Genomic DNA, 15,918 nt, shown 5'->3' with positions numbered 1-15,918 from the left:
TGCCATATATTGGGAGCTCAAATTTTTGACGACGTGCTTGTAGATGCATCTTCCTCTACCCACAGCACACTCGACATACAAGCATTGCTCACTGAACAAACCCCAAACCACCCAAACCAACCATCCACCCACCCACCCAACACTCCCTCAACACTGAACATCCTCCCACAGCTAACTGAATTTCCTCCTAGAACACACTGAACATCCACAGTCCTTGTTCCCAACAATTCCTGTCGTGCCCTTATGAAACACATGTTCAGAAAATCTCAAACAAATGGCTGATTTCTCACAGAGAATATCCCCTGGGTTCCCCATCAGTTTCTGTATCAACAACATGAACACCACCAGCGCCTACCTCACATTCATCTCTGGACTTCAACACATCGATCTCCTTAAGCAACCTCTCTTTCTCTTCTTCTCGGTCATGAAGACGGCATTCGCACTCAATTCGTATCCGTTCCAGTTCCTTCTGCAGGTTGCGTCTCTTTTCGACTCCGTCTCGCATACGTCCTTTGACTGCCGCCACCTCCTACAGAGAAAAAAGCAACTTGGCTTCAAATCACTATTCATGAAATAGTTTCAGGTGTTAACATACAAATTATGGTAGAGCCTCAATGGAAGCTCTCAAATCTGACAGTCCTCCAATCTGGTAGGCTCTCAAAACTAGCATCAGAATTTAGTTCTGGCAGAAAACAGTTAACTTATGATAACTGTCATGCCCTCCTATCCTTGTCAGTCTATTCCATATTTCAGCACAAAAAGGACCGCCCAATTGTCTGTTTGTACAGTGATTAACCCTCTTTTAACCGGCTTCCAGTATCTCTGCTCTCCTGCTGATTCTCTGGCTGGTGGAATGTGAACACAGTGAATTACCATCAGCATTAAGCTCACTGATGCTGCAAATTAATGACTGACACATGTCACATGTTTTATAAATTAATCCAAAGTATCAATTTGGCAGGCAAACAGTTTGGGACATTTAGAAAACACAGAAGCATCTTTAATGAGTTGCACACATTGTACCTGTGGGGGAATGAACCAGGCCTTCAATGTGAGAAGCTAGCGCTTTAACCACATGACCACACAACAGCCCTTGTGTATAGCTTGAAGATGTACATACAGGCATAAAACACTTTGATGACTGTATAACAACCTTCAAGTTCTAACATCTTGACTTTACATGAATGACAAACAGTAACAAGTACCTGTTGGAGAGAGTTTTTGGCTATTGTTAATGTGTTGAGGAGCTCCTCTTGTCTTGTGCGCAGCTTGGAAAACTCGTGCATGAAGGTATCTTTAGCTTCTTTCGTGTTGGGTATTTTCCCATCTAGGGCCCGTCGGATCATCACCATTTCTGCCTCCAGTGAACTCTCGGCCCGCACACCATCAACTGTGTGAGCCTCTTCTCCTGAACAACAGAACAAGATTATTTCAATTTTTCAGTTTCATTCAGTCTATTTCACCCCAAAAACACAAGAGGTTGTACAGAAATAAATTATGCAGTACATGATGTGTTATAATTACAGATGAAGATCACATAATACTCAAGTAATCTATGTAAGGAAGTTCAGAAAGTTAAGGGGGCTAACTCTAAGTGAACTCACCATCAGAAGGGGAAGACTGTCCTATGGAGGAATCGTCTGTGTCGGTGGGAAGGTCGTATTCTCGATACTCCTTGCTGCTTCGTGGCGGAGATAACTGGGTTGAGTCCGTAATTTCGATTATTTTGGGAGTCGGAGACACTTCCCCGTTTTCTGATTTTCCTTTCTCTTGAGGAGGTGGAGCCAGAGCAACATTTGGTGTGAAGTGCCGCTCATACCTGGTGAATTTAAACAGAAAATCTACATAAAAAGGCCATTTTGAATGACAATAGCTGTGACCAAGGAAGTCAGTGTTGGGAGTGGGGGAGTTTAGTTTTACGCTGCACTAAGCAATATTCCAGCTCTATGGCAGCAGTCTGTACATAATCAAGTCTGCAATCGAGTAATTGACAGTTGAAGTATCGATGGGATACAATGACATGTGTCGAACAAGTCAGCCAGCCTGACCACCCGAGCCCATTAGTCACCTCTAGTGGACAAGCATGAGTTAATGAAGTTCTAACACGGATCTCCAAGGGTTTGTCAGTGTTGTGTGTGAGTGAGTGAGGTTAGGTTGGATGCCACCTTTAACAAGTACCACATGAACATCATGGCATGTTAGCTAACTTGGGAGGAATCACTAGTTACCGTTTGGGATAACCCCTAAGAGGTGGTATGGCACCGACACTCACATCTAATTTCTGACCACAGAACTACCTAGATCTGACAACTATTCCACAGTTCTCAATATAAAGCTAAATATTGAGCTGAATAAAACCATAATAATATTAGTTTACAGAATTACAACCACTTTAGAGAAACCTTTTTGCAGTTATAGACTCCTCTTGAAAGCAACAGCCTAGAAGCCATTAGCAAAAGGTTGCTACCACGAATAATTGGCCAAGCAGATTTCAGGATCCATTTACTGCATGCTTCAGATTGACATGAAGCCCAAAATGTGCCAGCAACACGCACAAAATTAAGGATGCTCACCTCTCAGACTCGGAGTATGGCACCACTCTCTCTGGGTGCAGCAGCACCGGAGGACCAGTGTGTAGATAGGAAGGTAGGATCCCAGGCAACCTGCAGTAGAAGTGTCGGTCTAGAACGTAGTCCTAAAGTGAGTGAGTGAGCGAGTGTGGATGGATGGATGGATGGATGGATGGATGGATGGATGGATGGATGGATGGTTTAAATGACTGTGAGGAATATTCCATCAATATCACATCAGGGGACACCAGAAATGGGCTTCATACATTTTACTCTTGGGGAACTGAACCCCTGCCTTCCACTGAAGAACAAACGCTACCAACCACCCCTAAGTCCACTAGCACCAGGTGATTCAACAACCTGTACATTCTGACGGAGACAGTTCCACAAAAAAATAAGAACAGCAATGCTTATGCTCATATCGCGGATCACCTGTCTGCTTATTCAAAAGGCTAGCTAATTGGCAGCCAATGCAAAACATGTGCCAGCAAATGTCTTAAAAATACAGTTGCACAATCCTGTGATGTTTTTTTTCACAAGGGTAAATAAACTGAGCTCTAGGATGAACTCCATCAACTTTGACATCATCTCTAACTCACCCTTCTCTCATAATGGCTGGTGGTGTAGGTAGCAGCTTGCCCTCCTTAATGGCATTGAGCACTGTTGGGGACCAGGGTTGGAACGCTGACATCCCCCGCATGCTAGCTGGGTGCTCTGGCAGGGCTGGGAGACTTCCTGGGGGGGATACTGACCCCTCCCCCTTGTGTCTCTTGCCTTCACACCCATCTCGATCTGGACTCTGCAAAATCAACAAACACAAATATGTTATATTGTTCAACAATCAACTAATCTGACATAATAACAATGAGTATAGTTCTATATTGCTTTTAGCAATATTCAAGCAAATCCCAGTACGGGACATCAGAAATGGATGCAACACACTGTACCCAATGAGGGGAATTGAACCAAGGCCTTCAGTGTGACAAGCGAATTTTTTAACCACTTGGCTACACCCCCACCCCAAATTATGATGATGATGATGATGATGATGATGATGATATCAAGGTTATATGCCTATACAGAGCCAGCATTCTAGACTAACAGCTAGTCTCTGAAATGAACATATTTTACTGAAAAAACGTTCATAGTGAAAAAAAATAATATAATGAAATGGAGCCCTGAGACTTTCTTCATTTTAAGAAGCTAAGGAAATCTAGACTTGCCACGTTTTCTAGACTTGCGTGGGCTTTCTTGGATATATATACTTCAGGGTCTGTACAACAGACTCCCAGCATTCACACAGTATAATATGAAACAAAAGCCACAAATGGACATGCAAGATCAAACATAACATTCAAGCTTGCTATTCATCTAAAATCATCTAATGTCAGTTTAATCATCTAGGTCAATCACATCATGATGTATCACGCCACCCATAATGGCAAGCTTCCATAATGAATCTTGCAAAACATGCATCAAACAGATGATTACAATAAACTCATCAGAAATTACATTACTTTTATCAAGGTTCAAATTGTGAAGAATCATAATTTTCACACGTCCAATATTTAGACACCAATCATAAGTCATTATCAACCAGCGATCTCATAAACAACACCGTATTCTACTCATAACATTGCAAAAAGCCATCTCGTCTCAATAAACTTATTACCAGTGTTAACCTAAATACTGCATTCAGTAATGATCATTCAGTGTATGAAAAGCATTGCAAAATGGACATTTTCCTTAAAAATCAATGCAATGATGCATGAGCAGAAAAACGTGTACACTCCAAAACATGCCTCCAGGCATGTAACCAGTGAATTAACCTACTTATGCATCTAATTATGGCAGTTAACAGACTATTTAGATGATACTGCAATGATAAGGCAATCAACCTTCACAAATGAACACACTGACAGAGATAAGAAGACCATAACAAGCCTAAAATACACCACTGCTGGACAATACAATGTTGCTGGAAGCCATTTTCCACACGTTCAAGTGTTTGCTGATGGGGTATGTTTGACCAGTGCTGTTTGACTAAAGTGAGTGAGTGATTGAGTTTAGTTTTATGCCTCTATTAGCAATATTCCAGCAATATCACTCTGTGGGACACCAGAAATAGGCTTTACATATTGTGCCTATGTGGGGAATTAAAACCTGGTGTTCAGCGTGATAATTGGACACTTTAACCACTAAGCCATCCTTGTTGCTGGAATATTGCTAATAGTGGGATAAGACCACACTTATCCAGAAAACTAATGGCGTAATATCTGAACACAGAGGTCAATATTTGCCCATAGCCAAAAGATTTTCCACATATTTGATCAACAGATTGGTAATACATCAATAGTATCACCAAGAAATTAAATGTGCATAAACTACAACTGCAAATGTTTAAGTAATGGCTCTTAAATAGCAAATGACTGAATTACATTACACTGAAATTTAGCCAAACACTTTTAACCATTCCTGTCATTATCTGAACACAAACATGACATGATATGACTGAAAAGTTGCTGAGTGTGATATAAAAACTGAACCCATGAACTTTACCATAAATCACATATTCATTGAAAATCACAACAGGATTGAACTCCTGACCTGTCACTTCATATATAAACAAGCGTCATCTGCTTTGTCTGTTCATTCACATCAGAAAAAGCGTGACAGCTGTTTAGGCAACACTGGAAGCAAATGTACACATTCACAGTAGGTTTCTTGTCACTTTTAATCAAGTGCACGGGTGGTGAACAGGATGGTTCTTATCCTCGAACCATCTCAAGTGATTGAATTAATGATAAATGTTTCCTCCACTGAGAATGGATGGTTGAAAAAGAATGGGTTATGTCCTTCCTACAACCAGGGCCTAATTGTCCATTAAAAAACAATGCTCGTGGCATCATGCCATTTCACTTCACAACAGCTGGAAATATACATCGTATTGGACCATGGTTCACTAAACTATGTTGTTGCTATGGATATTTGTTTTACTGCCATGATTTACTCAATCATTTATAACCTTTACAACAACATATATGACTGACAAAAAGTATTTAATCCCAAAAGCAATTAAAACTCACAAAACAGTTCTAATTGTGTCACTATTTTGGGCCTTGAAGAAACACCAAGCTTCCAGTAATCAAAGTGCCACTCTGCTTAATACCAACAATTACATTATTTATGAAATGACAAAATCAACTCATGGCACTAGCTACTCCTGAAAGGCCAAGCTCATAATTCTATGGTAAGATAAAACATTCAGTTCCAGACATCCAGATAAAAACTGTCTCACATGGGTACTGTACCCTCTGTATGTTTTGGGGGAGTAGGTACAAAGAATGTTGAGAGGGTATTTTAGTTTCCTTTATCCAAATTATTTGGGTATTTCAGTGATTTTACTCAGCTAAGTACATGTCACTGAGTAGGTTCATTAAACAGCTATGTAGTGCCTTATGTCATACCTAATCAAAACCAACTTAAATATAATGGAAATGACCTCCTAAAAAACCCCACTCATCCTATACTGACAGTACAACACTACTCCAATACTAACATTACAATCTGACATCGATCAATGTTTTCATTACCCAAGCTACTTTTATTAATTTTTCAAAGGAAACTTGAAAATTTGCATAATATCTATAAACCTCATGTAGGGGATGTGTCTATGAAGTCAAAATCCATAAAAGTTGTTATTGAGATGAGACACCATGCATTTTAATCAGAGCCACAGTGAATTTAAACATTTCCAAATCAAATGACAAAAATAATGAGTTTTTCCCATTCCCTATCAGGCCGCTAAACCTACCCCCTCTCAACTCCAACAATCATTAAACTGTCAACAACATATTTACATACAAGTCACAAAATCACAGCTGGGACCTTCATGAGATTCAACTTGTGACCTCTCCATTCCTGAACTAAGGGTTGTGTGTCACACATCTTCCTTCATCCTCTTCCTGAACCCCGCTCCCACAACACTCCCACACCCACATTCACCCCTCCTATACTCAGCATTACTCTACTGTCACCCCCTCTATCCACAACTTACTCACACCATCACCCGATGTCACCCCCAATATTGTTCGCTCCCTCAACCTACACATTCTCTCAAGATTCCATTCTCTTCTATAAGTCTATTCTGTCACCTTGCTCACTGACCAATTGAGCATACGGTTTCTTAGATTCTCATGTGGCTATTGTTATAAAATTGAAACAGATGCTCTAATAAAAACCGATGTTAAAAAAAAGAAATGTATTGAAATATATTCAGAAATTCAGTTTTATACAGTGAATGACACAACTGCGCATGTCAGTCGTATATTCTACATTACAAGTCTCTAAACATACATGTTAACATTTTGATAACAGCAAACTCTACAAGAGGTTGCATAGTTAGGGGCTCGATGTTTGTCATAAAATTTATGTTATTAAAGCATGCTGTTTCATTATTGGATAATGAAGTACACATTTGTTGTGAATGTAGTTTGGGTGGATTTTGATTAAAACCATAAAGATACCACAAAACCTTATGTTCTTCACCCAAAATATTCCTTCTCAAAAGAAATATTACAATACATATTGTTTGAAAAGCATATTGCAATATAAGATTCATTCTACTGTGCAGTACTATCTGTTTCTGTTACGATATCTACCAGCTTCAATTTCAAGTTTACAAGCGCTCAAGGACATTGCTCATTTTCACAATGGAACTCTAAATGCACCCAGTTGCACAGTGAACTCAAGACCTCAAAACAAGAACCATGTCATGATCTGGCACTACCTAAATACACTATGAACTTTGAACCTTATAAGTTCACTTTCTTTCACCGTCCTATCTCTACACATAATCTCAATGCAGACATGCCCCATCACCAGGGATGCACTAAAAGCTCTGCTTGGTAGTAAGCACTTCCCCAGTCTTGATAGCAAGAGTGTACAAGATAATCAGTCTCTCTTTCAAACATGATTTAAGCCCCCTTGAAGAGGCTTGCCTGATACTCAGAGTTGTGTAAAGATTAGCCCAAGATAGCATTTCAAGTGTGTGTTTGGAAATACATGCACAGTAATGTTAAAACATAATACATCTATATTACTAGTCTAGTTTAATAAAAACAGTGACTGCATTTTGTGTTTTATACATCACAATTTGACTACATGTATATTGAATTTACACTCTGTTATTTAGGTTGACTAACATTATGTCACAGAAATATTTCATTTAACAGACATCTGACCATCATTCCAGGGTGACCTTGAGCAATGCTAAAGAACAGTCTGAAAAGAATTGCAGAATCATTAGAGATCTTAACTGGATTGATTTTTTGCACATTTGTGGGTCTAGAGACTATGAGACACCTTACATTCTGGCTTCCTGTATCATTCTTGTCAAATATCAACCAGGTAGATGTCATTATAATAACTTATGATTTCAAAACAGTCATGGTTATCTATTATAGAATCTGTGGTACTCATAAATCTAGTTCCCTTTAAATCCTGAGAAAATATTTTCCCAAATCTATCAGCATCAACTGATCATTCTGTTCAGCATCATCCCCAGTTCCTCACAGTGCGCTTGTCATCAGTCTCCTAAATTTGAAGATGTAAAAAGTCAATTAGATTAGCAAGATGTGAATATTAGTTGATATTTCCCCATGTCGTGACACAGGTCAGGTTTTACACCAGATTATCAACTACTGATTTCAAACACCACATGCAAATTTCATTTCATTTTTCAACATTCCTTGAAAAAAATCAAAACTCCATGATCACAGAAATCTGTGGAATTGTGAATGTTTGAGACTTCAATCCAAACATGCACTCATTAAATTCGGTCATGCTTCCAGCTGAATAGAAATGCATATTTATCACCAGAATAACCCAAACCTTGAGCATATCCTGGCATTTTACAACATATGATGAAACAATACATATGCAAATTAGCATTAACACATCCCAATCGTCAGGTCCAGCCAATATGGTGAAGAACATTAATCACATGATCACCCTCAGAACTCAACAGCTAGCATGTCTTTATTGCCTTATTTGCATATTTAAAACTCCCAATTTGTGACTGAATAAATTGATTTGGAAAATGAGAATGAGCTTCACCACAAACCCCAACCAGAGGGAGAAAGCATTTTCATTTTAATGAGAATCTCTACCCATACAATGATCCCTCTCTGCTGATAAACGGCAGGGATTGTAATTTGTCAAGATGTCCTTTCAAATTTGAAACCTGGTCAGTGGAATTCGTCTTGAATTTGCGGAATCAGCATTTTGACAGTTATGGTCATTGAATGACTTTGATTAAGAATGCTCCAGACCAAAGCCATAAAGAACTGACAAGACAGCCAGTTTGAGGGATTACTCTGATTAAGTCCTCATGGCCAACTTTGGCTCTGGCAAGATGGCATGTTTACAAATGAACTGCCAGACAGGCAGTTTGGTTATAGTTTATGTGTCAATTACTGGCAACTAATGTCAAATTCAAACAATGTCATCATACACAGTGACCTCTTGAGAATAAAATATCATTTTTACTTTTCCTTTATCATGTCTATGTGCTAGAAATGTATGACTGCTCTTTAAACAATCTCATGTGGCCTCTTGAGAAAGAAAACATCCTTGTTTTTTCCCTGTATACCTCATTAGAAATAGATGTGTAGTCAGGTTGAAAATCAGTACAAATTGGCAAATAAATATCACACACAGACAGGTAGAACCACACTATCTTCCCTACTGGTAAAGCCCTAAACGAAGAAAGTCTAGGTTTCTCTGAATCTGCCCGGGGCTCCTTTTCAATTTAAATGGGCTTGTTTGTTACTATCAATATATATATATATTGAGAGAAAGTGAGAGAGAGAGGGGGGAGGGTTTAGTCAGTGAAGATCATTCTTTAATATACCAAAAGAAAGTAAAATGAAAGACAGGCCAAATAGAATACAAGCTTTCTTGACAGAAATTATTCACTGACATTTGCGACCAATAAAATCATCAGCATGATTAACTAAACATTAACTTCAAACAATGAACATCAAAGACCTAACATTTTGTCTCTGTCCTGGCCAACCTGACATTTTCAAACACACCAGAAACCATTCACCAAAGATCAGAATTTATGATTTGAGAAATCACGCCATTTGGAAACCTCACTTTCCTTCCTGTCCATATCCAATTTAACTGGATCAAGCCCTGAAAGAAGGTATGGCATTTTGGAGAGATCACCAAATCATTTGGAAGCCACAGCAATGATAATTTCGTTTAAAAAATATCCAGAATTATTGATCTGTAAGAAGGGTCCTTTCAGCATGGCACAAGCCATGTTCTGATGAAGTCTTTCCTTTGCATCACGCTCTATGACATGGCTGGCACTGTTCCATTTATTGGCACTCTTGATTAGTTCCGTTCATTTCCAATCATATGTCGGAATTCTGAACTCCGTCCAATGGCATATTGCAACCTATTACAGCCAAAAATAACCTCCCTAATCTATCATAGCCTTGGGAATACTTTGCAATATGACGTCAATTTGCCAATGATTTGAGCTAAAATTTCTCCTAATTCACAATTTAAATGAGATCTCCTAGGAATACATGTAATGGATTAGATGTAATACTGACTCATTTAGTTAATCACTGAAAGGAAAAGTCTCACACAATATCTCTTTACACAGTCAAGACTACTCTAGTCTTACTTGCAATCTCATCTTTATCCTTGAAACTCGGAATTAACTTTTAAAACTACCTGATTTTAATCTGACTGCTGCAATTTATTGATATATAGATCACTAATAGTACACATATACATTTCAATCAATAGCATCACTAATGAACACAATCTTTTCAATAAATTCAGTATTTAAATAAATTATCAGCAAATAAGACACTGAAAATCAAGTAGATTAAAATTTGGTTGTCAATTGTCAACTCGTCACTTTTCAAGAAGTGTGTGATGATAATTTCAACAAATACTTGTGATTGTGTGATGAAAGAGTGAGTGAATATGGTTTAATGCTGCTTTTGGAAATATTCCAGAAATACCACAGTGGAGAACACCAGAATTGGGCTTCACACGTATTACCCATGTGGAGAATCAAACCCAGGTCTTCAGCATGACGAGTCAACGCTGTAACCAATAGGCAACCCCGCTCGATGAACGACAGTGGCATTTATATGATGTTTATTATGAACACATAGAACAAAAGCACAATTTATGAAACGTTAACACAAAATTCTGGAAGACTGTCCAGCTGACAACAACATGGCAGTATTTCGCATGTGATATCTTATCTAATCTGTTTTCCCAACCATGTTGTCTATAAGAGTCAATATCAGCAGACAAACACCTGTACCTCCCAACTTGCCATGTGCAAGAAATGCAATAATGTCACCAATATCAACCTTATCAGGGGCAACAACTCTGAACTCCTAACCCTGGGTCAAGAACTTTGCCCCATGTAGGGTAAGGGTGCATGAGGCACAATTTATCACTCTGCTATGACCAGGGCGAGTTCATATTTCTGCCACACTTCCTCTCCCACTGTTACCTAGTCTCTGTGTGGCCCTTGTGGTCAGATAACTCCAGCTACTAGCTACTTGGTTGCAATAAAATGTTTCATCAATCACTCTGAATGGCCGTCTGCACCCAGAGAGCCTTGGATCATGAATGCTGACAACTCAATTTAGAGTGGCTGAGATGCTTTTAGCAATATTCCTACAATTCCATGACATGGGACACCAGAAATGGGCTTCACACATTGTACACCCACAGGGAATTGAATATTTCGCATGACAGGCAACGCTTTTTAACCATTTGCTTTAACTTACATAATGTAGAAACTTTAAGGACAGAACTGATGTGTATGAAAAACAAGTGAGTTCATTCATGCTCTCTATGACATTATGATACTAGTATTGTAGCTATGTCACATCAACAAAGCTGTGAGTGACACTAGCGTATCAACTGAAAACCTATAATTGTAGTACCAAAGATCCAAGAAATGCTCACAAGAGCAATAAATTTCCCATATTGTTCTTCACAATGCCACTTTTAGGTTAAAGGACTGTATACATTGTATAGCATTCTATGGAGAACCGACTGACTACAAAGTCTCTACAGCCAAAACCCATTTTTGTTGCCCCAAACACTCCTAACACTGTTGCAATGAAGACCACAGTTTCTACAATATTACATTTTTATGAGTCTTCATGTTAACATTACCCTGTGACCATTATGATATAGCACTTTGATCTGAGAGAAGTCTTTGCCAAAATTATGAATTAATTCAATTAGTGCAAAGAGAACCTCTTTTACAAGATATTGTATACAACCATTTCATTCAGAGGTCATGCTGCAGCATTTTACCCCAATCACATGCCCATCCAGATAACATCTATGACATAGGAGCAGCATCTTAATCTGATATCATCATCATCTCAACCTTGTGCCCGTGCATCAATCACCCCTCTCCCCCTTCATACCCCTGTGACAACTTTATCATGTTATACAAGACTCCCCATCTGCATATCAGCACTCAATGGGTCAACCCTGATAACAAGCTCAATGAACACCTAACCACTATTTAAAGATACATCACAAGCAGCTTCTATGATAAGACCCTAGCAACCCTTTCCATTGCCAAGCAACCAATCTTGTAAAGATGTTAAATCAGCCATGACCAACTTGAACAACAAACTGTTTCAAAATGAAGCAGCATTAATTCGATAAGACTCCATCGTAACACTGTCTGTTATACAGGGTTTCACATGACACAAGATTCCTGCATATTTGACACATTAATTATGTAAAATATTATTATATGAGGAGTCAAGCTTGACTCATTTTTTTTTTCGTTTGATGCCACACTCAGCAATATTTCAGCTATATGGCAGCAGTCTGTAAATAATCGAGTCTGGACCAGACAATCCAGTGGCCAACAACATGAGCATCGATCTGCGCAATTGGGAACCGATGACATGTGTCAACGAAGTCCAACCAAGGCTGACCATCCGATCCCGTTAGTCGCCTCGTATGACAAGCATGGGTTGCTGAAGGCCTTTTCTACCCCGGGACCTTCACGGGTCCAAGCTTGACTCAACTTTTATCAGTGTCTGTCAGAATTCATTTCAATAGAACCGATGACAAGTTTTCATTTTCATTAATTTAGATATTACTTTCAAATCATGTTAATAACTGTATGCTACAATGAATAAATCACAAGCAAGACTATTTATTCAGTATACTTTATTCTGGTATGACTGAATCTAACTGTGAAAAATATGCTGGTACTATTTATTAATTACTGACAACATGTAAAGGGCAATGCAAAACAAAACAACAAAATCTTTGTAAAAATCTTGCTTTTCAACATCCACAAATAAATATTACTCTAAAATGTTCATGACTCCTAAATATTGAAAAGGACTCCACCCAAAAAATACTGTGAATCACCATGACTCTCTTTTTTCAAAGTAAAATACTGCTCACATCATTCATCAAGTTCAGAATGTTTCCACAAAATAAGACTGAAAAGAAGACTTTATTTCAAAAGCACAAGAAGCACTATTTACATCGACACCATGACTGAGGGCACAGGAGAACTCAAACTCTGACAGATGGAGACTGACATGGATACAGGCTCCTGCAAAGCTCAGGGTCATAAATAAACCTCCCTGACCATCAGCACTGACCTCAATGACATCACACACACATTCCAGCCTTCACGCACCATTACCATTGAGGCCAGGGCAGCATATGGTTTTCCTAACAACTGCAATTATGTGGAGAAAACTAGCAATAAACTCTCCATTCAGACTCAAGTTACGCCTGGTATTTCTCCCAAGGCCAGGGGATGAAAGTTACCATAGGTGAGGCATGCTAGGGTAATGACCCATCCACTGACCACGTGGCTAGTCAGGACAATGACCACTAGGTAATAAGGTGCACACACTGGACAATGTAAACCAACATGTTTACAGAATAGAATTCAGGATAAACAGTTGCCAGTTTGTTTGTTCTGCTGAAGAAAAATGAGACTAATTATCCCTTTGCAGGTCAATTTGGGTCAAGTGGTCAGTCTGGCTACAGACCAGCTGTTTTGTCTGGAATTCCCCACAACCGACCAGCCAGGCAAGGCTTTTGAAGGACTTCGTCCAGGCAAAAATGCAGTTCCCTCCCACCCCCACCCCCACCCCCGCCACCCATAGAGTCAAATTCTTCAGACACACACTAGTGGCTACTCTTTCAAATCAGGATTTATTCCACCGCTACAGTAAAGGACTATCCAGTGAGGATCTGGGATCAAACTGAGCTACAGACTTGCTTGTGTTCTTATCAACTGGGTTTCCCAGTTTTCCCTTGAGTAACCAAATAATTACATTGTACCCACCTCACTCAAACCGAATTGGTACTTGCGCTTTTTTTCCAACAAACATGAAAACATAATGCAGTTTAAATGTTGGTTTACATGTTTGTTCAGTCTCAGTAAACTCAGTCCCAGTTCTTTTCGTTACACTGCTGAGTCTAACAAACCCTAGTAGGAGGTCGCATCAGGTAGCCTTTGAGATTGACCAATCAGAACAAAGCTTACCAAATCGTGAAAGTGGACATTCGCACATACCTTTCAACCTTTCTATCTCACAAAGGTTTGTACCGATTCCAAACACTATTTTCCATACGATCGCTACCATTATATGCACATGGAGCACGCTGCAACAGTGTCAGCAGTGAGTAAACAGTCACTGAAAATAGCGTTTTTGTCAATATTCAAGGATCTATGCTGGCAGATATATTAGCTAATGGTAACCATGTCATCAGAAAGCCCTAAGCATATATACTACAGACCAAATACCTGCGTTTTATGCAGATTTTCGTTATGTTGAGGGATCAGTGGCCATGACTAGCGATTTTTTAAGTCCAGCCAAACCCTAAACAATAGCTGTTGTCTGACTGGTTAAATCTGTTCGGCCTTCCCGAGTTTGATTGGACGGTCATAGGTCGCCCAGATGTTACCTGACGCGACCTCCTGCTAAGTTTTGTTAGACTCAGTTGTGGATTGTAATGAAAAGTACTGAGACTAAGTTTACTTAGACTGCATGTTTGTTATTTATATTTGATCTGTAATATGAAAATAAAAACAAAAGCTGTAAGCTGCCAAGTTCAGGAGCTGAAATAAAACCTCTCAGTATGCCTCAGTTATTTTTTTTATCTCCTTTAGTTTGTCCGCATGAAACATCAAATTTATTGAGCATTAACAAAAGCTCAAGTGTATTTGTTTGCAATAACCATAATAGGAACTAAGTTTTCACATAGATATTTGCATATTTTACACAGATGCACAGTTTATCTGTACCTCTGAACCCAGATCTCTGCTCTTGGCTGATGCACGTTATGATATTCCAAATGCATAGACCTCTGCGAAGATGTCGATCAAAGAATTGTCTGTTTTAAACCTGACTGTTTACAGAATGTCATCATATAGCTTACATATTGCTGAATATTGCATACAACAACAAACAAGTTTCACACAACTATAAAACTACCAACACACCATGTCAAATTTCATCCAGGTATTCAACACATCATTTGGTACCGGAAAATATTCACTCGACTTTGGCTAACAATGCCACAAAATACATTTGTGCCATGAAACACATATATCCAAGTATGCCCATCCAAGTCTAGAACATGGCAAGTCTACATTTCCCCAGTTCCTGAAAATATGGAGAGTCAAAGGGCTCCTTTTCATTATATTTTATTTATATGTTATGAACTGTTTTATCTGTAAATATGTTCTTTTCAGTTACTAGTTGCTAGTCTATCAAAAAACTATTTCCCTCATGATTCCAAGGCAAAGATGAGCCATGGTAACCATGGTAACAAATGAAATTGCATGTACACAAACATAACCTTCAGCAAAGGATAAGATTTCACTGAAGAAGCAGAACGCAAGTATACATGCAAGTGAATCTCTGCAGTTGGAACAAGACTTCATATTTACCATGATCTCAAATGTTTTAGGAAAAAATGCATGCATTTTTCATGAAGTCTTCATCTCTATCATGAATAATTTGTATCAGTCAGGTTTTTTGAAGATATCCTCTAATGAAGAGTCTCAGGGAAGGTCAAACACTGTAGGAACAGCCACTCTGCCAGGTCCACTGACATATTTCTTAATTTCAGATTCAGCACAAAATACACTGATCACAATGATTATTTTTTCAAATATTAACAAAATTAGCATCGAAAATAATTACAATGCACTGACCTTAAACTAAGACCATATCAAATGAGACTTTCACTATAACCTACACCCATAGCAATCATTCAAGATCACATGACA

The 15,918-nt window shown here is 38.8% G+C and overlaps 1 protein-coding gene across 2 annotated transcripts in view; it reads right to left on the bottom strand.

The window, feature by feature from the left end:
• Positions 1-15,918, bottom strand: part of LOC137268017 (ski oncogene-like) — a 45,318-nt gene that overhangs the window by 19,148 nt on the left and 10,252 nt on the right. For both annotated transcript variants that reach the window (XR_010955018.1, XM_067802509.1), the window contains exons 2-6: positions 3,170-3,369; positions 2,574-2,663; positions 1,605-1,819; positions 1,206-1,408; positions 356-529 (exon numbers count right to left, since the gene is read on the bottom strand). Coding sequence is in view for 1 of the 2 variants with exons in the window: in XM_067802509.1 (XP_067658610.1) it covers positions 356-529; positions 1,206-1,408; positions 1,605-1,819; positions 2,574-2,663; positions 3,170-3,369 (882 nt within the window). In the remaining variant the exon portion in view is untranslated. The remainder of the gene's footprint in view (positions 1-355; positions 530-1,205; positions 1,409-1,604; positions 1,820-2,573; positions 2,664-3,169; positions 3,370-15,918) is intronic.

This window comes from Haliotis asinina, chromosome 16 (assembly GCF_037392515.1).
Source record: "Haliotis asinina isolate JCU_RB_2024 chromosome 16, JCU_Hal_asi_v2, whole genome shotgun sequence".
In the NCBI taxonomy this organism is placed as follows: Eukaryota; Metazoa; Mollusca; class Gastropoda; order Lepetellida; family Haliotidae; genus Haliotis; species Haliotis asinina.
Note: the sequence above shows the minus strand (reverse complement) of the source record. Positions and strands in the feature narration are given on the sequence as shown.